This window comes from Leptodactylus fuscus, chromosome 2 (assembly GCF_031893055.1).
Source record: "Leptodactylus fuscus isolate aLepFus1 chromosome 2, aLepFus1.hap2, whole genome shotgun sequence".
NCBI lineage: Eukaryota > Metazoa > Chordata > Amphibia > Anura > Leptodactylidae > Leptodactylus > Leptodactylus fuscus.
This window is the reverse complement of record NC_134266.1, coordinates 2,386,805-2,412,999: the sequence shown is the minus strand read 5'-3', so window position 1 is coordinate 2,412,999 and position 26,195 is coordinate 2,386,805. Positions and strand designations below refer to the sequence as shown.

The 26,195-nt window shown below is 46.1% G+C and overlaps 1 protein-coding gene across 1 annotated transcript in view; it reads left to right on the top strand.

Moving 5' to 3' along the window:
• The window catches only part of LOC142194269 (galactosylgalactosylxylosylprotein 3-beta-glucuronosyltransferase 1-like), a 79,906-nt gene extending 58,877 nt beyond the window's left edge, over window positions 1-21,029 (top strand). Inside the window, exons 2-5 of the mRNA XM_075263291.1 lie at window positions 1,737-1,884; window positions 18,067-18,599; window positions 20,526-20,822; window positions 20,910-21,029. Of these exons, the coding sequence (XP_075119392.1) occupies window positions 1,773-1,884; window positions 18,067-18,599; window positions 20,526-20,822; window positions 20,910-20,996 (1,029 nt within the window). The 5' untranslated portion in view covers window positions 1,737-1,772 and the 3' untranslated portion in view covers window positions 20,997-21,029. The remainder of the gene's footprint in view (window positions 1-1,736; window positions 1,885-18,066; window positions 18,600-20,525; window positions 20,823-20,909) is intronic.
• Window positions 21,030-26,195: the final 5,166 nt, after the last annotated feature.

Genomic DNA, 26,195 nt, shown 5'->3' with positions numbered 1-26,195 from the left:
AGCAATCTGATGTAGCAGAGCCGAGGGTGCACTAGAACCCCTGTGCAAACTCAGTTCACGCTAATAGAATGCATTGGCCAGCGCTGATTGGCCAATGCATTCTATTAGCCCGATGAAGTAGAGCTGAATGTGTGTGCTAAGCACACACATTCAGCTCTACTTCATCGGGCTAATAGAATGCATTGGCCAGCACTGATTGGCCAGAGTACGGAATTCGGCCAATCAGCGCTGGCCAATGCATCCCTATGGGAAAAAGTTTATCTCACAAAAATCACAATTACACACCCGATAGAGCCCCAAAAAGTTATTTTTAATAACATTCCCCCCTAAATAAAGGTTATCCCTAGCTATCCCTGCCTGTACAGCTATCCCTGTCTCATAGTCACAAAGTTCACATTCTCATATGACCCGGATTTGAAATCCACTATTCGTCTAAAATGGAGGTCACCTGATTTCGGCAGCCAATGACTTTTTCCAATTTTTTTCAATGCCCCCAGTGTCGTAGTTCCTGTCCCACCTCCCCTGCGCTGATATTGGTGCAAAAAAGGCGCCAGGGAAGGTGGGAGGGGAATCGAATTTTGGCGCACTTTACCACGCGGTGTTCGATTCGATTCGAACATGGCGAACACCCTGATATCCGATCGAACATGTGTTCGATAAAACACTGTTCGCTCATCTCTAGTAGTTATATTCTTGTACATGGGAGTAGTATTATAGTAGTTATATTCTTGTACATAGGAGTAGTATTATAGTTATATTCTTGTACATGGGAGTAGTATTATAGTAGTTATATTCTTGTACATAGGAGCAGTATTATAGTAGTTATATTCTTGTACATAGGAGTAGTATTATAGTAGTTATATTCTTGTACATAGGAGTAGTATTATAGTAGGTATATTCTTGTACATAGGAGTAGTATTATAGTAGTTATATTCTTGTACATAGGAGTAGTATTATAGTAGTTATATTCTTGTACATAGGAGTAGTATTATAGTAGTTATATTCTTGTACATAGGAGCAGTATTATAGTAGTTATATTCTTGTACATAGGAGTAGTATTATAGTAGTTATATTCTTGTACATAGGAGTAGTATTATAGTAGTTATATTCTTGTACATAGGAGTAGTATTATAGTAGTTATATTCTTGTACATAGGGGGCAGTATTATAGTAGATATATTCTTGTACATAGGAGTAGTATTATAGTAGTTATATTCTTGTACATAGGAGTAGTATTATAGTAGTTATATTCTTGTACATAGGAATAGTATTATAGTAGGTATATTCTTGTACATAGGAGTAGTATTATAGTAGTTATATTCTTGTACATAGGAGCAGTATTATAGTAGTTATATTCTTGTACATAGGAGTAGTATTATAGTAGTTATATTCTTGTACATAGGAGTAGTATTATAGTAGTTATATTCTTGTACATGGGAGCAGTATTATAGTAGTTATATTCTTGTACATAGGGGGCAGTATTATAGTAGTTATATTCTTGTACATAGGAGTAGTATTATAGTAGTTATATTCTTGTACATAGTAGTAGTATTATAGTAGTTATATTTTTGTACATAGGGGGCAGTATTATAGTAGTTATATTCTTGGACATAACGGTCATTATGCTGAATTTAATGACAGGAACTTAGTAAAACTTCTAAAATATGTAAAATATCTTGCTATATAACTTGATAATACTGAATTGATTAAAAATGTATTATTTCTCTTGTCCTCCAGGTAAAGAAATGAGTGATCACGGACAGTCAGATCAGCATGCCGAGGAGACGCAACCTTCTCACTACACTGCTCATTGTCTTACCATGGGCTCTTCTCCTAACACTGTGGCACCAAAACCCGACCAGCCGCTACCTCACCCTTTTAAGAAGTAAGTACATAAAATAATATGTGAAGGTCATTACATCTTCCAATCAGGACAGTATTTTAGACATAGGTATATTTTATGGTGTTCTTGGGTGTTACTATTGTATGACACCCCCATCTATACTTCCTATTAGGGCATATGGAGGCCATAAAAATAATTCTTCTAATGAGGTCCACAAATATTTGGACTGTGTCACAAGTTTTGGCATTTTAGCTTTTTACATATTCATGATACAGTTATATTGTCCATATGGGCTTATAGTGCAGATTCTCAGCTTTACTTTGAGGGTCTTCACATCCTAATTTAAGGAAGGGGATAGGAATTACATCTCTGTAATATGTCACTGCCCCTTCTTCAAGGGGGATTATCTCACAATCTATGTATCGGGCTACATGGGCTGTTCCCTCAGTTATCCATCAGGTATTCGGCAGGTAAAAGGTCTGGAGTTGATTTCAGGTTTGGCATTTACATTTGGAAGCTGTTGCTGCGAACCCACAACATGTGGTCAAAGGAGATCTCAATGGAAGTGACACCGACCATCATTAGGGTGAACAAATGAAGAAAGTGAGATAGCGGAAATTTTAGGAGGGGCCAAATCAACAGATTAGTACATTCTAGTAGAAGAAAGAGTGCACTGGTGAGCCCAGGAACTAAGAAGAGCTGGAGGTCCACAGAAGACAACAGTGATGGATGACCGCAGAATCCTTTCCATGGTGGAGAAAAATCTCTTTACAACATCCGCACAAGTGAAGAACATTTTCCAGGAACTCAGTGTATCAGCACATCTGATACTGAAAGACCAGATTGGACAAGAAACGTATAAAGAAGCCGCCAAGACCTGGAACGACACTCAGGACAGAAGAAACTAAGAACAACCTGAAAGATGGAAGAAGAAAGTATGGAGAAGGTTTTGAAGGCTCCTGATCCTGTGTAACACTTGGAGGCCGTGTGATGTCATGGGCAGCCCTGGATCACTGGTGATAGTAGCAGCCGGATGGATCCTGAAGTGTCCGGCGAGGGAATACAGGAAAGATGGACAATGACCAAAACCATACTGGGAAAGTAACTCAAGAGGAAAAGAAGTGGAATATTCTGCAATGGCTGAGCCAATCACCAGATCACAACCCGATCGAGACGTTCACTGGTTAAGACGGAACATAAGGCAGAAAAACCCTCAAACAAGAAAGAACTGAAGACGTTGCAGTAAAGACCAGACAAAGCCTCATAAAGGAGGAGGCCAGTGGTGAAGTCCATGGTCCAGACTTCAGGCCGCCATTACCTCCGGAGGACTCTCTACAAACGTATTAACAATGAACACTTTATTTATGAGAATTTGTTCAGTTACTAAAGAGACCCTGAAATGAGGAGAATTTGTAGGAAAATGGTTGTAAATCCGAAACGTGTCGCAGGAGATTTATGGTCAACGCCTCGTAGTAAACCTGAAGGTCTTCACTTCTATTGTATCTCAGCTGTGTCCTATCAAATCCAATGTGGTGGCCGAGCCCGAACCATGAAGAGGCGTCACTGGCCAAATAGTTCTGGACCGAACTATGTGCCAGAACAATGAACTGCTGCGACTCAGCCGCCATCATTAGTAATATGGAATCACTCTCACTCACTCTCCCTTTCTCTCTCTGTCTCTTTCTCTCTCTTTTGTTGCTTCTCTCTCTCTCTCTTTCTGTCTCTCTCTCTCTTTCATTGTTTCCCTATCTCTCTCTTTCTCTCTCTCACGAGATGTCTCAGATTGCTCAGACCTTGAATTCCAGACCAAGTTGACACCAAATTGAGGATTATTGAGTCTTGGCATTATTCTCTCCAGACTATTCTCTGTCTCCCGTCACAGCAATAATCAGATTTTTGTAAAAACAGAGAACCCCTTTAAGCCATAAAGTATATGGGTAACATAAAATTGATATAATATCATTCTATGACCCTGCTACTCCTGGCACGGCGACATTTTCCCTATATTGATCCCTTTGTGCCAAATCCTTCCTTCCTCTTTACTTACATAAAGTGATATTTTTGGAAAAAATCCGGCCAGAACAAACAGAAATGATTCAATATATTTATAGATTTCTTTGATTCCTCTAATCTCCGCCGCGGCCGCCTTGGCATTAATCACGACTAACCAGCCATTGATATTAACCAGATGCATTGGCACATTCTGCAGATTAAATGTAAATTTTCTTGACCTTTGTATGGTCAGGAATGAGGCCGCGATTCGATGACTCCTCTTCCATATAAATCTGGTCCCTTCCCCAGAGAAGGCGCTAACCTTTACGAAAATATTTAACGTTCCCTTTATACACCGAAATTATACCTTTTATACGGTGAACTTTCACTTTTTTGCTATTATTTCATGGTTAATTTTCCTTTTACGCTGCTCTAGGGGCCCGACATTACCTGCCGAGTGGATTTAGTACCGCACAGAAGGTTTAGCAGCCATAGAAGTGGAGAGGGGGAGATTTTTGGTCTGAAAATGAACTGTTTAACTTTAGGGCAAAGATACGCCTTGTCCCCAATGTGTATAATCCTAGTCCACTGATTAGGTTCCACCCACATCACAAAGTCACACCCACTTCACAAAGTCACACCCACTTCACAAAGTCACACCCACTTTGGTGCAATAAGCCGCTACCTTCCACCTGTTACCTAAGAATAATAGACATGTCAGGAGAGTGGATGAAACCTCTATAAATCTAGTGACTCACAAGTGACACCGTGTGATGGATCACGCCTCGCCAAGACCACTTTGGCGCAAAAAAATGCGATTGCCTTCTTATCTATACCGTTCCCTCCCGCAACCTGAGAGAGGACCGGGCCTTATAGGATAATACGAGAAGAGCCTTCTAAAGTTTTAAAGTTTTATTAACCCAAGATGGTCGATACCAGTCAGCCAGACTATATATAAAGATATACCCTGGCGGTTACAAGCTTATACAGTTACAGGAAGGTATGATACAGTACAGTAAGGTAAAAAGAATAAAAGATTAGAAACAGGGATATAATACCAGATTTGATCTACGGAATTCCACTCATGAAATCCAGGGCACATAGCTTTAGAGTCCTTTTAAGTAGTCCACAGATGGAAAGGGGTGGACGACTCCATTAACAGAATAGTCCAGGGTGCATGGTATATCCCTAGGCATTAGTCAATAGTCCAAGGGAGCAGTTTTCACAGCATCACAGCACCTAGTGACACATGCCAGCAGACCAGGAAGAACAAGAACAAAGAACACAAGGGTCCTGGCATGGGTGACAATATATCTCCCCTCAGCCCCCTCCCACAATGAGGTCAGCAAGGTGGGCAACTCAGCCCCCTTACCTTATAACAGAATAACTATAAACGGCCATAACTCTTTTCCAGGTGAACCCACTGTTTGGCTAGGGGCATGATGGGGTTCCTCACGGAGTCCCCATCAGGTAGACACAAAGAACGATTCCCCAATTCCCTATGGGTAATGAGTTCAGTGCTGGAACCCCTCCTAGGCCTCTGATCAGGTAGTGCTTAGGCTCGAAACGTGCGGCCTGGTCCTGCGCACGGAGGAAGTTATTGTCATGACTGTATCATATTTTCCTGTGACAATAACTTCATCAATCCCATAACTGATTGAAGTTTTTGTGGAGTCAGGCAGTCTGCTACAAGGTGTTAGGAGAACTCTCAGTGCACTGAGCCAAGATTGCCCCCTGCTAGGGATAAGGGATGATCAAAGCCACTTCCATGGAGTAATTAGGCCAGGCATGTGGACACTATCTCTCACATCCTGCTAATCCAAGGGAGTCCATCTGAGGCAGAGGGCAATTACAGACCAGATACCAAGATATACAGTTGAGGGTCAGTCAACACAATACATAGATAGTTATACCTATAGCTGAGAATCATGATTGGGGTCTGATTAATCACATACCGATTCGAGTCCTTCCCTCTCTTCATCCTCTCCATCCAGTCCAGACCCCCATGACAACTTCTCCCAATAACTGCAGAGATTATCGCCGACACCTCTTTGGTGCCTCATTTCTGCAGCCAGCTCCAACCTCTATAGTAACACACATGAATTTAGACCCAGAGACCCGACCCCAGAAGACAGTCCCAGGAGTAACTACAGAGCAGAACCACAAACAACCCTCCTAAATAAATATAGACTCCAAAATAGACCTCAGACCAAACCCCCTGAATAAATACAGACCCCACAACAGACTTCTGACCAAATTCCCTAAATAAATTCAGACCCCTGAAAAGATCCTTGAAATACAGACCCCGATCATATTTCTCAGCAATTTCATACCCCAGACCAGTACAGACCTCCGATCCCACATGTCTACAGCCCACACTCTGCCCCTCCACCCATTTGATGCTGTCCCCTCTAGTTCCAGGACCTGCACACACATGTTCTTGTTACCTTGTGTTCAGGTTCTGCTGATAATTGCAAAAGCTATTTTGTCGGGGTTTTTTTGCCATTTCTGAAAAAACTGCAGAGTGTACCAAATGTTGGGGGCAAAGGGGGGGATACTGGATATTTATCTGAATTATAGGAAGCAACAGAGAGAGAGTTTTCCTTTTTCTGGAGAAGAGCTCAATTTCAAGTTAACTTGCAGAAGTTAATCATTAAAGTGAGTGTGTCACCAAAGCCTAACATATCACCCCAGCCCTGCAGATAGATAGGTTACTGTCACCAGAACCAGTATATCACCCCAGCCCTGCAGATAGATAGGTTAGTGTCACCAGACCCAGCATATCACCCCAGCCCTGCAGATAGATAGGTTAGTGTCACCAGACCCAGCATATCACCCCAGCCCTGCAGATAGATAGGTTGCTGTCACCAGAACCAGCATATCACCCCGATCACCCCAGTCCTGCAGAGAGATAGGTTACTGACACCAGAACCAGCATATCACCCCAGCCCTGCAGATAGGTTACTGTCACCAGACCCCAGCATATCACTACAACCCTGCAGATAGATAGGTTACTGTCACCAGAACCAGCATCTCACCCCAGCCCTGCAGATAGATAGGTTACTGATACCAGAACCAGCATATCACCCCAGCCCTGCAAATAGATAGGGTACTGTCACCAGACCCCAGCATATCACCCCAATCATCCCAGGCCTGCAGATAGATAGGTTACTGTCACCAGAACCAGCATATCACCCCAGCCCTGCAGATAGATAGGTTACTGTCACCAGAACCAGCATATCCCCCCAGCCCTGCAGATAGATAGGTTACTGTCACCAGAACCAGCATATCACCCCAGGCCTGCAGATAGATAGGTTAGTGTCACCAGAACCAGCATATCACCCCAGCCCTGCAGATAGATAGGTTACTGTCACCAGAACCAGCATATCACCCCAGCCCTGCAGATAGATAGGTTACTGTCACCAGAACCAGCATATCACCCCAGCCCTGCAGATAGATAGGTTACTGTCACCAGACCCAGTATATCACCACAGCCCTGCAGATAGATAGGTTACTGTCACCAGAACCAGCACATCACCCCAGCCCTGCAGATAGATAGGTTAGTGTCACCAAAACCAGCGTATGACCCCAGCCCTGCAGATAGATAGGTTACTGTCGCCAGAACCAGCATATCACCCCAGCCCTGCAGATAGATAGGTTAGTGTCACCAGAACCAGCATATCACCCCAGCCCTGTAGATAAATAGGTTACTGTCATCAGAACCAGCATATCACCCCAGCCCTGCAGATAGATAGGTTACTGTCACCAGATCACCCCAATCACCCCAGTCCTGCAGATAGATAGGTTACTGTCACCAGAACCAGCATATCACCCCAGCCCTGCAGATAGATAGGTTACTGTCACCAGACCCCAGCATATCACCCCAGGCCTGCAGATAGATAGGTTACTGTCACCTAAACCTGCATATCACCCCAGCCCTGCAAATAGATAGGTTACCGTCACCAGAACCAGCATATCACCCCAGTCCTGCAGATAGATAGGTTAGTGTCACCAGAACCAGCATATCACCCCAGCCCTACAGATAGATAGGTTACTGACACCAGAACCAGCATATCACCCCAGCCCTGCAGATAGGTTACTGTCACCAGACCCAGCATATCACCCCAGCCCTGTGTAAGGGGCTTATGGAATAATTGTGTCATTTGTCTGATCTTCTGCTGCCATCTACTGCTGAAAGACTAAATTGCAGGGCAAATCTATTCACAAAAGAACCCCCCCTACAGCTCAGAGAAAGATGGTATGTTCCAGAGAGGAAAAGCGTGTGCATACAGGAAGCTGCAGGCAGAAGGGGGACACATGTCGTGCTAAGAGGACCTGCTGCAGGCTGCTTTGCCCATTAAGGACTTTCCTTTGCTGAACAAGGACCCTGAGAGACTTCACTATTCCTGCCTTGTGTGAGCTTGTAAACAGAGGTATGTTGGAGTGTGAGTAGAGTGAGGGGCCATACAGCTCGGTCAAGCATTAAAGCAGCTTTGTGTGCTGGAAGACAAAGCAGGCCCTGCCTGGAAGATAAAGCAGGCCCCTGCCTGGAAGATTAATAAGGTGCACCTTGTTACTGACTTACTTTAAGAGAGGCCTCTCCTAGCCAATGCATACAGGTTCTAACTAAAGACACTAGAGGGGTAACTACCACTATTTGTTGTGCGCACTGTCATATTGAAGTTATATGTTTTGCTTAGCTACTGTATACTTATTTCTTACCTTCTCTCCCGTTCCCATTCCCTTCCCCTCCTTTCTTTATTAAACTGTTATATATTGTTATTCCGTGGCTCTGTGCAGTTACTGCGTATATCATCACCTGCTCCCCATTACATTTCTGGCGTAGTCGGCAGGATACGCAGTCTGTATTGAGGCATGGAAGGACAGGGGAATGCTGTAGATGGGAATGCACTAGTGCAACCAGAAGGGGATGCACCAAGGCAACCAGATGGGGGAATACCAGTGAGACCTTTATCCCTGGGTGCAATGTTGACCCATATACCAAAATTTAAAGGAGATAATATACCGCTGCATGACTGGGCACAGCGTATGAAAGGCATGTTAAGGGTGGCAGACGTAACTACAGAAAATCAAGGTGAAATATTGCTGATGGCCCTAGAGGGGCATGCTCAAGATACTGTATTGCTGCGTCCTGAGAGTGAAAGGAGGACACTGGAGCAGGTGGTGAAGATTCTTGAGAGAGTGTATGGTGGGAGACCTGAAACAGGTGATTTGCAGGCACAATTGTTTCATAGATTACAATGTGAGGAGGAAGGGTTGCCACAGTATGCCAATGCACTTCAGAGAATTATGAGGCGAATTGTTGCCGCAGAGCCAGAGCTAGCACAAACTCCCGGATATGCCGATCGCACCCTGCGAGATCAATTTCTTAGAGGACTATACAATCCACTGATTAAAAGCGCCCTCCGGGAACGAATAAGAGTAGAGAAAAAACTGACTTTCCAAGAGATATTAGAAGAGGCAGTCTCACGCACGCAGGCTGAAGACCATGACCCACCGAATAGATGGAGTGAGGTCCGGACGCATAGGGTAGTCCCGAGTGAGGGGCCCAGAGAGCCAAGTCGGCTGGAAAAACAAGTAGATCTTCTGCAAGAGACTGTATTAGCCCTTCAAGAGCAGCTGAAGCTTATGCAATTACAAGCCAGAACGCCAATGACTGAAGTGGTAGCAACAAGACCAGCGGCCGCGCAGCCAAACACTCGCATAGCATCAGAGCAAGAAAAGAGAGACCGGTTTGATCAAAGGCGACAGAGACCCGCTAGAGAATATCAGTGTTGGGACTGTAGAAGGTGGGGCCACATGGCAAGTCGCTGCCCTGAGAAGAGGGGACCCCAGGGGACTCCGACGTTAAACTAGAACCTCCCTCCATAGTTGGGCGTATGGCGGGAGGACGAACGGACAGTATGGGAGATAAATGCCCTGAAGATATAGTTGCAAACACTCCAACGATTACGGCTGAATTTGAAGGGAAGAAAGTGAGATGCCTGCTAGATACGGGGTCTCAGGTGACCACGATGCCAGAACAATTCTTCTATCAACACTTTGGACGGACCATGTCCATTGACAAGAGAGCCCATATCAAGCTGATGGCGGCTAACAATCTACCTATTCCAGTAGTGGGAGTCGTGTGGATGGCGGTGCGTGCTTGTGGCCAAGACTTAGGCCAGAAGGGGATTATATTAACGGAAGGACAGTACAACAGGGTGGTGCCAGCCATCATGGGCATGAATATTTTGAAGGAGCTGGATCAGCTGCTTTTCAACAAAGAAGGACCTGATTACTGGAAGCAGACCGCTAATGACAGACCCACGCAGAAAGTTTTCCAGCACCTTATCCGCACCAGCGGTTTGAGGAGGAATGGCGGGAATCGATATCCAGTAGGAAAGATCCGCGTACCAAGGCGGACCAAGATAACTTTACCACCAAATCGAGAGACTGTCCTCACGTTACCTGTTGGGGCGCACCGGAAGCTAGATGGTATAGAAGTTTTGGTGGAGCCCATATTCCTCGAAGAGGATAGAGTTGATCCATTGGTGGCACGAACTTTAGCCACGGTGAGAGATGGAAGAATCCCTTTGCGGTGTGTGAATACAAGTGATCAAGCCCTCACGCTCACACCGGGTGTCGTCTTGGGACATGTTTATTTGGCGCCTGAAGAAGTAGCAAGTACTGAGACAATTGAGCTGAAACCAATAGAGGGAGAAGCCTGGGCCTTGTCCGTATCCCTTGAAGAAAGAGAGGATCCCACTGAACAGTGGAACAGCCGCATTATCCTAGAACAGATGGGAGCAGACCTCACACCCTTTACTCCTGTAGAGGCCAAAACTATAGAAAATTTTATCTGGGAAAATCAGGCCACGTTCTCTCGACACGAGGAGGACTTCGGTTGTACCGACAAAATTCAACATGAGATACCCACTGGGGAGGCTCCCCCCAGCAGAGAGAGATATCGACAGATACCCCCAAAGTACTATCAAGAAGTAAAGGAATTGCTTGCTCAGATGCTGAAGAGCGGGGTGATACGAGAAAGTCAGAGCCCTTGGGCTGCCCCGATTGTGCTGGTTAAGAAAAAGGATGGGTCCACTCGGTTTTGTGTTGATTACCGCAAACTGAACAGTTGTACAATCCGAGATTCTTACCCGCTGCCCCGTATAGAGGAGTCATTGACCGCCTTGGGAAAAGCCCGTTACTTCTCCTCTCTGGACTTGGCCAGTGGGTATTGGCAGGTCCCTGTGGCAGAGAAAGACAAAGCCAAGACTGCATTCATTGTGCCCATGGGGCTCTTTGAATTCAACCGAATGCCGTTTGGACTGAGTAATGCCCCGGGAACCTTTCAGCGCCTTATGGAAAGCTGTCTAGGAGACATGAACTTTGAAGCTACCCTGATATACCTGGATGATATCGTGGTATATTCTGCAAGCTTTACACAACATCTAGACCAGTTAGGCCAAGTGTTCCGACGCCTGCGGGGACATGGGCTTAAACTCAAGCCTAAGAAGTGTCGAATCTTTCAGAGAGAAATCGAATATCTGGGGCACAAAGTGTCCGAAGCTGGAATACAACCTTCAGATGACAAAGTGAGAGCAGTGCAACAGTGGCCCACACCGACCACATTGAGGGAAGTTCGTGCATTCCTTGGGCTAGCGGGTCATTACCGCCGCTTTATCAAGCACTTTGCGAAGTTGGCAGAACCCTTGCACGAATTACTCAGAGGGACTGCGAGAGGGCCGAAAACACAAAGGATCAACTGGGGACCTCGACAAGCGGAAGCTATGGACAAAATAAAAGAAGCCTTGACCAGCGCCCCTATCCTCGCATATGCAGACTACAATCTTCCCTTCCGGTTATATACCGACGCAAGCCTTTACGGACTAGGCGCAGTACTGTCACAAGTACAAGAGGGCGTTGAACGTGTAATTGCTTACGGCAGCCGTACGTTACGAGAAACAGAACGTAATCCTGTGAATTACAGCTCTTTTCGCTTGGAACTGCTGGCGTTAGTGTGGGCAATCACTGAAAGGTTTGCCGAGTACCTCGCTGGAGCCCGGATTGAAGTATACACGGACAACAACCCCCTGGCACACATCACCACTGCCAAGTTGGGAGCCATGGAGCAAAGGTGGATAGCACGTTTATCCAAGTATGACTACCATGTACAGTACCGCTCAAAGCATGAGAACCAAAATGCTGATGCGCTCTCTCGAGTCACCTCAGAAGTTCCTGTGGGAGAAATAGATGAACAATTGGAAGAAGATGAAATCCCAGATTTCCGCAAGTTCACCTCAAAGGTTGTAGAGGCTCGGATTGTGGAAATAACAACAGGAACATCTTCACGGCTACTGGGCCAATCCAGGGAAGAATGGATCAAAGTGCAGTCTTCTGACCCAGAGTTAGTCAGGGTGAGGGAATGGGTGACTCAACAGAGGAAACCAAGCAAGAAGGTACGGGAAGAATTATCACACGAGACCCTCCAGATTTTGAGCCAGTGGGAGAAGTTGTCTATGCAAGAGGGGCTGCTGTATCGCAGAGTGTACTTGGCGGCTGAGCTAGAGGAGCGATGGCAGGTGGTGATACCGCAGAAAATGGCATTACCCCTGGCTCAGGAAGCTCATGAGAAGGGGGCCCACTTTGGACCGGATAAGACGTACCAATGGCTGCAAAGGATAGTATACTGTCCCCAACTTCTCCGGACAGTAGAAAAAGCCTGCAAGTTGTGCCGTGCCTGTGAGCTAAGCAAGTCCCTGACACAGAGAGCGCCAACGCAAACCATTGTTACCAAGGAGCCATTGGAAGTGCTTATGATTGACTATCTGAAGATTGGACATTCACATCGGGGCTATCAGTACTGTCTTGTGATGACGGATCATTTCACCAAGTTTGCAGTGGTGACGCCCACCAAAGATCAAACGGCTGCATCAGCTGCGCAAGCCATCAGTGAAAACTTTATCCAAGTGTATGGCTGTCCCAAACGAATACACTCTGATCAAGGGGCCTGCTTTCAGGGCAGTGTCATGAGGGAGCTGCAGAGAATCTATGGCATGCAAAGGTCAAAAACCACTCCGTACCATCCACAAGGAAACGGAGCCTGTGAGAGGTTCAATCGGACTCTATTACAGATGCTACGCACATTAGAAGATGATCGCAAGAGCCACTGGCCCAATTATGTAGCAGAATTGGTGTGGACTTACAATAATCGTGTTCACTCTACCACCGGCTATGCCCCATATGTTTTGTTGTTTGGAAGAACTGGGAGGGGCATCGAGGAATTGAACCTGACTCCCCCTGGGGATAGTGAAAGTCAGAGTGTGGGCTCCTGGATAGACTGCCATCGCAGACGACTGGAGACTGTACATCGCATTGTCACCAAGCGACTACAGGAAAAGAAACACCCGCCACAAAAACCTGCACAAGAGGTTCCGTTCCAACCGGGTGACAAGGTTCTAGTTGCTGAGAAGCGTCCACAACATAAATTGAGTGAGCGCTGGGAAGTAGAGCCCTACATTGTAGTCAGAAGAACCTTCCCCCATGGACCAGTTTATGAAGTGAAAAATGAGCGAGGGGACCGTACTCGCATTCTCCACCGAAATATGCTAAGGCCCTGTTATTCTGAGACAAGACCGACTGAAAGCGAAGCTGAGAGCACGCCTGCATCTGTATGTGTCCCCACTGAGGGGGGCTTTGAAGACGAAGAATGGTGGCAGCCTCCAACCAACCCAGTCGACTGGGAAGCATCACCTGACAGAGATCCAGAAGATGTAAACCTTGAAGACAGCCTCCTTCCTCCATCTAATCCAGATGCAGGTGCCACCCCTGCAGAAGATGATCTGACCTTTGCCAGAGCCAGCAATGAGAATGCTGTGACCCCTGATATGGCTCAGACCACGAGAGAAGTGGCCATGGCTCCACGTAGAACTGAGAGGGCCAATGCTGGTATTCCCCCTGAAAGGTATTTGGCAGATGAGTTTGTGTATACTGTTAATAGGGTTGATTATAAAGTATTGACCCCCAAACACCAGGTTGGGAGGCCGAGCAGAAGGTGCTTTCGCATGACCCTATGTAAGGCGTCCAAGGAAAGTATCGACCGGGACGGCCGATGTCAAAGAGGGGGGGCATGTAAGGGGCTTATGGAATAATTGTGTCATTTGTCTGATCTTCTGCTGCCATCTACTGCTGAAAGACTAAATTGCAGGGCAAATCTATTCACAAAAGAACCCCCCCTACAGCTCAGAGAAAGATGGTATGTTCCAGAGAGGAAAAGCGTGTGCATACAGGAAGCTGCAGGCAGAAGGGGGACACATGTCGTGCTAAGAGGACCTGCTGCAGGCTGCTTTGCCCATTAAGGACTTTCCTTTGCTGAACAAGGACCCTGAGAGACTTCACTATTCCTGCCTTGTGTGAGCTTGTAAACAGAGGTATGTTGGAGTGTGAGTAGAGTGAGGGGCCATACAGCTCGGTCAAGCATTAAAGCAGCTTTGTGTGCTGGAAGACAAAGCAGGCCCTGCCTGGAAGATAAAGCAGGCCCCTGCCTGGAAGATTAATAAGGTGCACCTTGTTACTGACTTACTTTAAGAGAGGCCTCTCCTAGCCAATGCATACAGGTTCTAACTAAAGACACTAGAGGGGTAACTACCACTATTTGTTGTGCGCACTGTCATATTGAAGTTATATGTTTTGCTTAGCTACTGTATACTTATTTCTTACCTTCTCTCCCGTTCCCATTCCCTTCCCCTCCTTTCTTTATTAAACTGTTATATATTGTTATTCCGTGGCTCTGTGCAGTTACTGCGTATATCATCACCTGCTCCCCATTACACCTGCAGATAGGTTACTGTCACCAGACCCCAGCATATCACCCCAGCCCTGCAGATAGATAGGTTAGTGTCACCAGAACCAGCATATCACCCCAGCCCTGCAGATAGATAGGTTACTGTCACCAGAACCAGCATATCCCCCCAGCCCTGCAGATAGATAGGTTACTGTCACCAGAACCAGCATATCACCCCAGGCCTGATGAGATAGGTTAGTGTCACCAGAACCAGCATATCACCCCAGTCCTGCAGATAGATAGGTTACTGTCACCAGAACCAGCATATCACCCCAGTCCTGCAGATAGATAGGTTACTGTCACCAGAACCAGCATATCACCCCAGCCCTGCAGATAGATAGGTTACTGTCACCAGAACCAGCATATCACCCCAGCCCTGCAGATAGATAGGATACTGACACCAGAACCAGCATATCACCCCAGCTCTGCAGATAGATAGGTTAGTGTCACCAGAACCAGCATATCACCCCAGCCCTGCAGATAGATAGGTTGCTGTCACCAGAACCAGCATATCCCCCCAGCCCTGCAGATAGATAGGTTACTGTCACCAAAACCAGCATATCACCCCAGCCCTGCAGATAGATAGGATACTGACACCAGAACCAGCATATCACCCCAGCCCTGCAGATAGATAGATTACTGTCAACAGACCCCAGCATATCACCCCAGCCCTGCAGATAGATAGGTTAGTGTCACCTAAACCTGCATATCACCCCAGCCCTGCAAATAGATAGGTTACGGTCACCAGAACCAGCATATCACCCCAGCCCTGCAGATAGATAGGTTACTGTCACCAGACCCAGCATATCCCCCCAGCCCTGCAGATAGATAGGTTACTGTCACCAAAACCAGCATATCACCCCAGCCCTGCAGATAGATAGGATACTGACACCAGAACCAGCATATCACCCCAGCCCTGCAGATAGATAGGTTAGTGTCACCTAAACCTGCATATCACCCCAGCCCTGCAAATAGATAGGTTACTGTCACCAGAACCAGCATATCACCCCAGCCCTGCAAATAGATAGGTTACGGTCACCAGAACCAGCATATCACCCCAGCCCTGCAGATAGATAGGTTAGTGTCACCAGAACCAGCATATCACCCCAGCCCTGCAGATAGGTTGCTGTCACCAGAACCAGCATATCCCCCCAGCCCTGCAGATAGATAGGTTACTGTCACCAGAACCAGCATATCACCCCAGCCCTGCAGATAGATAGGTTAGTGTCACCAGAACCAGCATATCACCCCAGCCCTGCAGATAGATAGGTTACTGACACCAGAACCAGCATATCACCCCAGCCCTGCAGATAGATAGGTTACTGTCAACAGACCCCAGCATATCACCCCAGCCCTGCAGATAGATAGGTTACTGTCACCTAAACCTGCATATCACCCCAGCCCTGCAAATAGATAGGTTACGGTCACCAGAACCAGCATATCACCCCAGCCCTGCAGATAGATAGGTTAGTGTCACCAGAACCAGCATATCACCCTAGTCCTGCAGATAGATAGGTTAGTTTCACCAGAACCAGCATATCACCCCAGCCCTGCAGATAGATAGGTTACTGTCACCAGAACCCGCATATCACCCCAGCCCTGCAGATAGGTTACTGTCACCAGACTCCAGCATAACACTACAGCCCTGCAGATAGATAGGTTACTGTCACCAGAACCAGCATATCACCCCAGCCCTGCAGATAGGTTACTGTCACCAGACCCCAGCATAACACTACAGCCCTGCAGATAGATAGGTTACTGACACCAGAACCAGCATATCACCCCAGCCCTGCAGATAGATAGGTTACTGACACCAGAACCAGCCTATCACCCCAGCCCTGCAGATAGGTTACTGTCACCAGAGCCCAGCATATCACCCCAATCACCCCAGTCCTGCAGATAGATAGGTTACTGTCACCGGAACCAGCATATCACCCCAGCCCTGCAGATAGATAGGTTAGTGTCACTGGAACCAGCATATCCCCCCAGCCCTGCAGATAGATAGGTTACTGTCGCCAGAACCAGCATATCACCCCAGCCCTGCAGATAGATAGGTTACTGTCACCAGAACCAGCATATCACCCCAGCCTGCAGATACATAGGTTACTGCCACCTACTGTTTCTAGATTTTTGGTGCAATAGTACCTTTACTGCTCCAAAGAGCTCACTCGCATATTGACAAAAACAGCGATATCTCAGCACTGGAGGAAGAAATTCACAAGGGGAATAACTATAATCCTGATATCAGTACTGACAGTAGAACCTCAGGGAGAGAAGGACTTCGAGCATTGTTAGATCCTTCTCCTTGATAATGGGAGTACAGGTCCTGGCTCAGAATATCTCCTAGACCAAAGCTGGCCTAACTATACATAATCCAGGCTTGACATATACCGTCTCTAAATTGTTGCCACTTTAGGCAAAGTCTCATTAAATCTAATCCCAAATTTGACTATATTTTTCCCCCCAAAACCATTGAGTGCTGTCAAGTGCAGTACTCGGCAGCCCCTTAGACTCTGAATCCAGGGGTGACCACCACTCTGTTTAGACTCTATCCAGCGGAGGTCTCCCAGTAGACTTGGGATCACCAATGTAGTGGCCCCAAGGAGCCCACCACTGAGACCCCTGGTAATTCCATATTTGCCACCTATCCCATGAACATGTACGATATGTTCTTTGCAGCATAAGCCCTTTAAGTACATTTCAGCAGGATGGTGGGATGATAACACCTCACATTTGACAGCTGAAGATATTTTCCAGACTGTATCTTGTTGCCAAGTGACTGAAAGAATCATTTTAGAAAACAGGAGAAAAGTGATTCCACCTCACAATGCGCAGCAACCGTATCGCTCATCGCCTTAAGAGGATAAGTCCAAATTTATCCGCAAACCACACACGTCTATGAGATAACCAGGTGATAGATATCATCTCCAAATGTTCATGGGATTTACCCATCATGCCCATGGTGATGACCTTCAAGGTGATGTCTAGGTTAGAAAACTTATTTTATGCACCCTGTTAATAGAGGTGAGGGCACCATTACAGAGTGTAGATCATCTACAAAGAGTGTCTCCTGCTCTGGAGGACCCGTCCTGTCCTGCATTACTCACATGGCGTATTCAGGTAAATGAACATTGTGTAATTCCTCTTCTCCCCTGTGGGGGTGCTGCAGGGAACACTTATGCTGGCCATATATTGAAAATATAGGCTTGTCCAAAACAGAGAACCCTTAAATGTAGTCTCAGCCATGAAACTAGAAAAACAAAAATGTTCTCGCAATACTAGACGCTGTAAAACTTTTTGGGTGGCAAAAAATTCCTACGATCTTTTCTTCTGAAACAGTTGTAAAATGTACGAGCCTAATCCAAGTCATCTTTCCTTTCTTACAGAGGAGATAGGTGACAATTCCACGGTCAAACCCCTATTCGGCAATGTGACACAGAGCAAAGAAGATTCTCTTCAGTGTGTCAACCAGTATCCTACTCGGGAGACCCCAGTGGTGGTCAGAACATATGTCTATTCAAGACCCCCACCTTGGAATGGGGACATTCCAGTTATCTATGTGATTACGCCAACCTACACCAGGCCTGTCCAAAAGGCAGAGCTTGTCCGACTGGCCAACACTTTTCTCCATGTAGTCAATTTGCACTGGATCGTGGTGGAAGACTGCCCACGCAAAACAAAACTGGTGGCTAACCTCCTCGAGAAAGCAGGACTGAACTTCACCCACTTGAACATTGAGAGTCCACACAACCAAAAAGTGGGCATATCAAGGACACCCGAGATCACCCCTCGAGGAACCGTGCAGAGGAACCTTGGCCTTCGGTGGCTTAGAGACAACCTCAACGCTTCGAACCCACCTGAAGGAGTTGTCTACTTTGCAGATGATGATAACACGTACAGCCTGGAGGTCTTCGAGGAGGTAAGTGCTTTTCCTAGAGTGATTGAACCCCTATAGCTCCCGCGAGAGGCACGGTTGGCCTTCAGACATAATAAATATCTTAATTCATCCTTGTAATTGGCTTCCCGAAACACGTTTAATCACCTTTAATGTTGAAATTTCAATTTTATGTCTATTGAAAAATCAATATGTTTTTGCTCTTTAATTAAATTGTGATTTAATCTTGGATCGTAACGGGCAATAGGCCGCACGTTGCGGTGGAACAGTCATTACCGTACAGGATTATCTCCCACCATCGCATCATTCAAAAAGTTGACCTTTGGACAAACCCCAAAGTTCTTGAGATAGCTCAATGCAAATGACTCCATTGTTGTAGGTTGTACGTAATTTTTTTAATTTGGTGTAGAGATTAAAAATGAGGAGGGGGGGGGGGGGGGACAATATTAATGGAACAGTAAACGTGCCAAGAGAGTTCTGTAATAATACAAGGTAATCGTAACCCAAATAATTTAGACGCCGCATAGGCTTTGATTCATTAGTAGTCAGTTCTTTGGGTTCATTACAGCAGGAAGGAAGGACCTGGTGGAATATTGGATGTACACCGAGCGACACAATGATTAATATCTCTCATTAACATATCAAGTAGTATGTGTGCTAACTCCCCGTAATCGACCGCATAACAACGGCTCACAGCTAAAGCAATTCATCATAAACATCCACCTATAAGAAGGATACAGAACTCGCCTTCTGTTAGATAAATGAGCCAAAGGACAAAACCGGGGGAAAATGCACAAAAAATGCAATTGTACGAATAGTTAAATGAACTTACCCAGATGTAGCAGAGCCGAAGTTGTCATGTCAATGTTCCTTGAGTTAATAGCTCCTATGGAGATCCTCTGATAGCATATCATGTATGACATGATGATACCAAACTTTGCTCTGCTACATGTGTAGCGATTTCTAGAACACAGCTTCAGTACTACACTATGTTCAGTTGTAGGAGAATTTTCTCATCATTCCCAAACTAGGGATTTCTCCTTATTGTCTGTGAGTTTCCAATTCTTAAGGGAAATTCAAGAAAGCACACAAGACTAGTGGCGTGTGTGAAATCTGTCTTGATATAGTATCAAGTCTTACAATTCCACTAGGTTCCATCCAATGGGAATGATGCCTCTAAGTGTTGCTTCTAATCAGAAATGCCATATCATAGTGGAATGTATATATTAAATAGATTGTGCTTACCTGCAAAATATACTGACCCCGATACAAGATCTTGGGTTCACCTTTTACACTATGTGTTGAAATAGTAAACAGAAGCCCTCCACAAATACAGGTAGTGCCAACAACCGCCCTACAAGATCTTCTGCACCAAACTTAGAGAAGTGGTGGACAACTGGTGGTCTGAGATCCACATACTATCTATTAGGTACTCTAATTGTGGCCCCTGGCCCTCTTCTATTTGTATACTGTCCATATACTATAACAGAATATCAAGTTCAGAACCACTGGAATGATTTTTGGTGTGGTCGTCATCCACATATTGGTATATCCATGGCTTTTGCCATAAATGTTAGGAAGCCCCTTAAATATTGAAAATATGAGTCACACACAAGAGATTGGGGGCTACACAAGTTGAGCACAATTGCATTACATGTTGACATGGATTATAAGGAGGGCACCCTGACCACATCTCCTAGGGCCTCCACCAACTTGGGGTCTCCAACAACCATTCTTCATGCCCTGGTCAGCTAAAATAAGAACCAGATCAGGTGAATCAGTGGTCCAGTGGGTGCAAACAACTTGTCGCCCCAGCCACCATGTTGAATTTTGAGTAGCCCCCAGGTGGTCACTATTTATAAGTGTAGATTATATGCTGCTCATCTCTCACATAGAGATCCCAAGGGTTGTCCGATTGGCTACCTGTAATTCCTCCTGTCTCATCTACAGATGCGGTACACCAGGACAGTATCCGTCTGGCCTGTGGCCTTTGTTGGTGGCTTGAGATACGAATCTCCAAAACTTGGTCCAACAGGACGAGTGATTGGTTGGAAGACGGTGTTTGACCCTAAGAGGCCTTTTGCCATTGACATGGCTGGTTTTGCCATAAACTTACGGTTAATCCTTGAAAGACCTCATGCCAACTTCAAGCTGGAAGGAGTCAAAGGAGGTTACCAAGAGACGAGTCTACTGAAGGACCTGGTCACCATGGACGGACTGGAGGCCAAAGCCGCCAACTGCACTAAGGTCAGCAGAGTAGTATAGCAGCCGGTGTTGTGTTCTCTGTATATACTCCTCTACAGTCTCTATATACTGACCTCTAGTATCCTCCAGGTTTTGGTCTGGCACACGAGGACTGAGAGACCGACACTAGTGAACGAGGGGAAACGCGGCTTCACAGACATGAACATTGAGGTGTAGACGCCAAGAATATCACTACGTGAGTGCCGTCTCCTGATCTGGGCTTTACTGTGCATGCTACTTATTGTCAAGGCTCACAATTAAAGGGATGTCCATATTAAAGGAGTGTCCATATTACCCAGACTGCAAAGGAGAGACTCAAAGAAAAGGTTTTCTTCACCTTAATATGCTTCTTTGAACATAAGTAGATACTAGATTGACCTACAGGTAGACGATTATATGTATTTAATCCATATATAACCTGTATATTATCTATATATAATCTGTATATAATCTATATATTATCAGCAGGGTCGGCTCCAGGTTTTTATGGGCCCTTGGGCGACAGAGCCTCAGTGGGCCCCCTTGTAAAGGAGGCGGGGGAGTCGAGACACTGTGCGTCGCAGATGAAGCGAGTGACGTCACGCAGAAGTGTGGCGTCACCAACGCCATATCTCCCAATTTTTAAATAGTAGAAAGAGGATCAAAATGTGCTCTGCGCGCCGTGGCAAATTTGGCTCCACCCACTTGTGTTAACTCCGCCCATTCTCATTAATTTATCATGTGCTCCCACACAGTATAATCCTCCTACAGTCACCCGTAAATTATATGCCCCCCCTCCACCTCCCCCCCAGTTTCATATACACCCTTCCTCTGCCCCCAGTTTCATGTCCCCCCTCTATCTCTGTCCCCAGTTTCATCACATTCTCCCTCTTCATCTGCCCAGTTTCATGTCTCCTGTCTCTGCCCCAGTGTCATGCTGTTCCACCCCCCATCTGCCCCAGTGTCATGCCGTTCCCCCCTCCCCTTCATTTGCCCCCCAGTTTCATTGGGCCCCCTCCATCTCTGTCCCCAGTTTCATTGCGTTCTCTCCCCACCCCCTTCATCTTCCCCAGTGTCATGCCGTTCCCCCCCCTCCCCTTCATTCCCCCCCCCCCCCCCAGTTTCATGGGCCCCCTTCATTATGTTACATCTTAATAATTAATACAAAACAAACACACTCACCTTCCATCACTCCCACGACGCTCCTCTCTCCGCTCTCACTCCATTCACATACGCGATTAAAGCAGTAGCTGTGAGCTCAGCTCCTGCTTTAAAGCTGCGGCCCGACTTGCGTGTGTAGGCATGATGTGATGACATCATCGCGCCTACACACGCAAGCCGGGCCGCAGCTTTAAAGCAGGAGCTGAGCACACAGCTCCTGCTTTAATTGCCTATGTATTTAATTCAGCTCATCGGCGTCCGACGGACGCCGATGAGCTGATATCGGGACAGGCAAGTGCTGGGGCGGGCAAGTGCCGGGGGGCCCCCAGAGGCTCTGTGGGCCCCGGCACTTGCCCGACTATGCCGTGCGCTGATGCCGGCCCTGATTATCAGTATATAATCTATATATAACCTGTATATTATCAGTATATATAATCTATATATAACCTGTATATAACTTGTATATAATCTGTATATTATCTATATATAATCTGTATCTAACCTGTATATAATTTGTATATAATCTGCAGATTTTGATATTAATAATTATTAATATTTCTCTCTCTTTTGACAGATGGCTCATCTCTAAAAAAGAAAAAAAAAATGGAAAATTTTGCTAAAAATGTAAGAAAAAAAAACAAGAAACGGGAAAGTCATATAATTTATAAATACGGCACTACCAGACGATGGCGGAGCCTTTTTTTGTCGCTGCTTAAACTTCTACTGAAAACTTTAAAAAAGATGTTATAAAAAAAAACCAAAAAAACAAAAAAACACTTTTTGGACTGTGATGGGAATCTTCCTCCTCCTCCTCCTGCGCTGAGACGTGAGATCAGACAAGACGTCGGCAGCCTTGTGAGCAGGGAGATGGCCTGTGCCTGCGCTCAGCATATGCCGCCTCTTCCTCAGACATATGGGGCTGTGTACCAAAGCTAATTAAAATCTTCTCGGCGTTCGACGCGCCGTCACTTCTTAGACACTTACTAATCAAGTTTCCGGAAGACTGACAAGATTTTTTTTCTCTTTTAGACAGCCCGGTTTACGCCACATCTGACATTACAGATTTTGTCAACGATAATTAAAAACATAAAAAGGCACAAGGATAATAAAGGGCCTCCTGCTGGTACTTGTGTGGGTTGTGTCATCAAAAACATCTTTACAACAGTTGGAGCGACAAGTTCCTGATATACAGCTCCAAACCCTCCTGCACAGGCGCACCACTAGAGGGAGCTCAGGAGCTTACTGCATACTGTGTATACGTCATATAGAAGGAGCTCCCCCTAGTGGTGGCTGCACTGACCAAATGGTTATTGAAAGGGGTTGTCCAGGACTATGAAATTGCCACCTCCTCTTCTCAGGAAGCGACATCACGACCCCTGGCCACATGACAATACTGTCCTGAATGAATGGGGCTGAGCTGCGATAACAAACACAGCCACTATACAATGCAGGTATGTAGTGAATAGGCCACATCAAACAATATCATAGTCATGGACAACCCCTTTAAATTTTGTGGCCTCTGCTCCAGTTCTTTAAAAAAAATTAGCAAAATTTCTGGTCTGAACTTGTTCAGTCTGACCTGTAAATGCTTCTTGTATAATATTGGAGGCCCGGGGGAGGCAAAATAATAGACCCTGATATTTGCCTTCCCTCACCTCTCTAGGGAGCAAGGAAAGAGCAGGGACCGTGAGTAAGGAGAGGGGAGGGACAGTGAGTAAGGAAAGGGGAGGGACAGTGAGTATGGAGAGATGAGGGACAGTCAGTCAGGCGAGAGGAGGGATGGGGAGCAAGGAAAGAGCAGGGACAGTGAGTAAGGAGAAGGGAGAACAGAACACCAGTGACTGTCTCTCTGCTGTCTCTAATATCATGTCCTCGCTCTATCTGAAACTAAATCTCTCTAAGACTGAACTACTACTGTTTCCACCATCTAACAGATCTGTCCCTGATATATCCATTGCAGTCTCAGGCCTTACTATAACTCCTAGGCAGCATGCCCGCTGCCTCGGGGTCATATTTGACGCAGACCTTTCCTTCACCCCTCACATTGAATCACTCGCACGTTCATGTCACCTCCACCTCAAAAACATCTCCAGAATACGCCCTTTCCTTACCAGAGATACACTAAAGACACTTACTGTCTCTCTGATTCATTCTCGCCTTGACTACTGTAACTCCTTACTAATCCGTCTTCCCCTCACTAAACTCTCCCCTCTACAATCTATTCTGAATGCAGCGGCCAGGCTCATCTACCAGGCTAGACGCTACAGCGATGCCTCTGGTCTGTGCCGGTCACTAAATTGGCTGCCTATTCATTATAGAATAAAATATAAAGTTATTACTCTCATCCACAAGGCTCTGCATAATGCTGCACCTCCCTACATTTCCTCCCTCATCTCTGTCTACCGCCCAACCCGTGCTCTCCGCTCACTCAATGATCTAACACTTCCATCCTCTATTATCAGAACCTCCCCCGCTCGTATACAAGACTTCTCCCGAGCTGCACCACTTCTCTGGAATGCTCTACCCCGGACAATCAGATTAACTCCCAACTTCTACAGTTTCAAACGCAAACTAAAGACGCATCTTTTCAGACAAGCCTATCACAATTCCTAATGCACAAAATTGTCTGAACACTGTATAAGCAATGCCGCCCCTGCTACCTCTTGTGTCACCCCCTCTACCTCATAGATTGTAAGCTCTTTTGAGCAGGGCCCTCAGTCCCATTGTGTGAAATGACGTTCTTTGTTATGTATGTCTGTATCGGAACCCTATAAATTGTACAGTGCTGCGGAATATGTTGGCGCTATATAAATAAAATGTATTATTATTATTATTATAAGGGAGGGAAAGTGAGTAGGGAGAGGGGAGGGACAGTGAGTATGGAGAGGGGAGGGACGGTGAGTAAGGAGAGGGGAGGGACAGTGAGTATGGAGAGAGAAGGGACGGTGAGTAAGGAGAGAAAAGGGACAGTGAGTAAAGAGAGGGGAGGAACAGTGAGTATGGAGAGATGAGGGATGGTGAGTAAGGAGAGGAGAGGGACAGTGAGTATGGAGAGAGAAGGGACAGTGAGTAAAGAGAGGGGAGGGACAGTGAGTATAGAGAGAGAAGGGACAGTGAGTAAAGAGAGGGGAGGAACAGTGAGTATGGAGAGATGAGGGATGGTGAGTAAGGAGAGGAGAGGGACAGTGAGTATGGAGAGAGAAGGGACAGTGAGTAAAGAGAGGGGAGGGACAGTGAGTATAGAGAGAGAAGGGACGGTGAGTAAGGAGAGAGAAGGGACAGTGAGTAAAGAGAGGGGAGGAACAGTGAGTATGGAGAGATGAGGGATGGTGAGTAAGCAGAGGAGAGGGACAGTGAGTAAGGAGAGGAGAGGGACAGTGAGTATAGAGAGAGAAGGGATGGTGAGTAAGGAGAGAGAAGGGACAGTGAGTAAAGAGAGGGGAGGAACAGTGAGTATGGAGAGATGAGGGATGGTGAGTAAGCAGAGGAGAGGGACAGTGAGTAAGGAGAGGAGAGGGACAGTGAGTATGGAGAGATGAGGATTGGTGAGTAAGGAGAGGAGAGGGACAGTGAGTATGGAGAGAGAAGGGACAGTGAGTAAAGAGAGGGGAGGGACAGTGAATATGGAGAGATGAGGGACGGTGAGTAAGGAGAGAGGAGGGATGGTGAGCAAGGAAAGAGCAGGGACAGTGAGTGAGGAGAGGGGAGGGACGGTGAATACAGATAGAGAAGGTACGGTGAGTAAGGAGAGGGAGGAACAGTGAGTATCGAGAGAGAAGGGACGGTATCAGTATGGCCTCCGCTTTTTCTAGACTCCAGGGTAGAATAGTGATTTACGTGAGGTGAACCCCAGAGGTTTTAGGTTCAGTCAAAGATGAAATTTTTAGAAGGTTCACAAGAAATCCAGTTATAGACATTGTGTTGTTGTCCCATTAGGCCGCGCACTATAGTAAGATCATCATGCTCCATGCAGGCACCAGGATGGACCCCATAATACGCCAATGTCTCCAGGGTGTTGCAGCGGTATCTGCTATAAGAGATTTGAGTAGTTTCTGTTGTACATATATGTGTGATTTATAAAACATGTATACTAGAGAGAGCGGGATCTATGTCAGCACTACTTATAGTCCAGTCCTGATATATGTCTGTATGAAGACTCAGATGTAGCAGAGCTGGGCACAGAACACGTTATTGTACAAAAGCTCACAGTCAGTGCAGAGGGAGATATATAGAGAT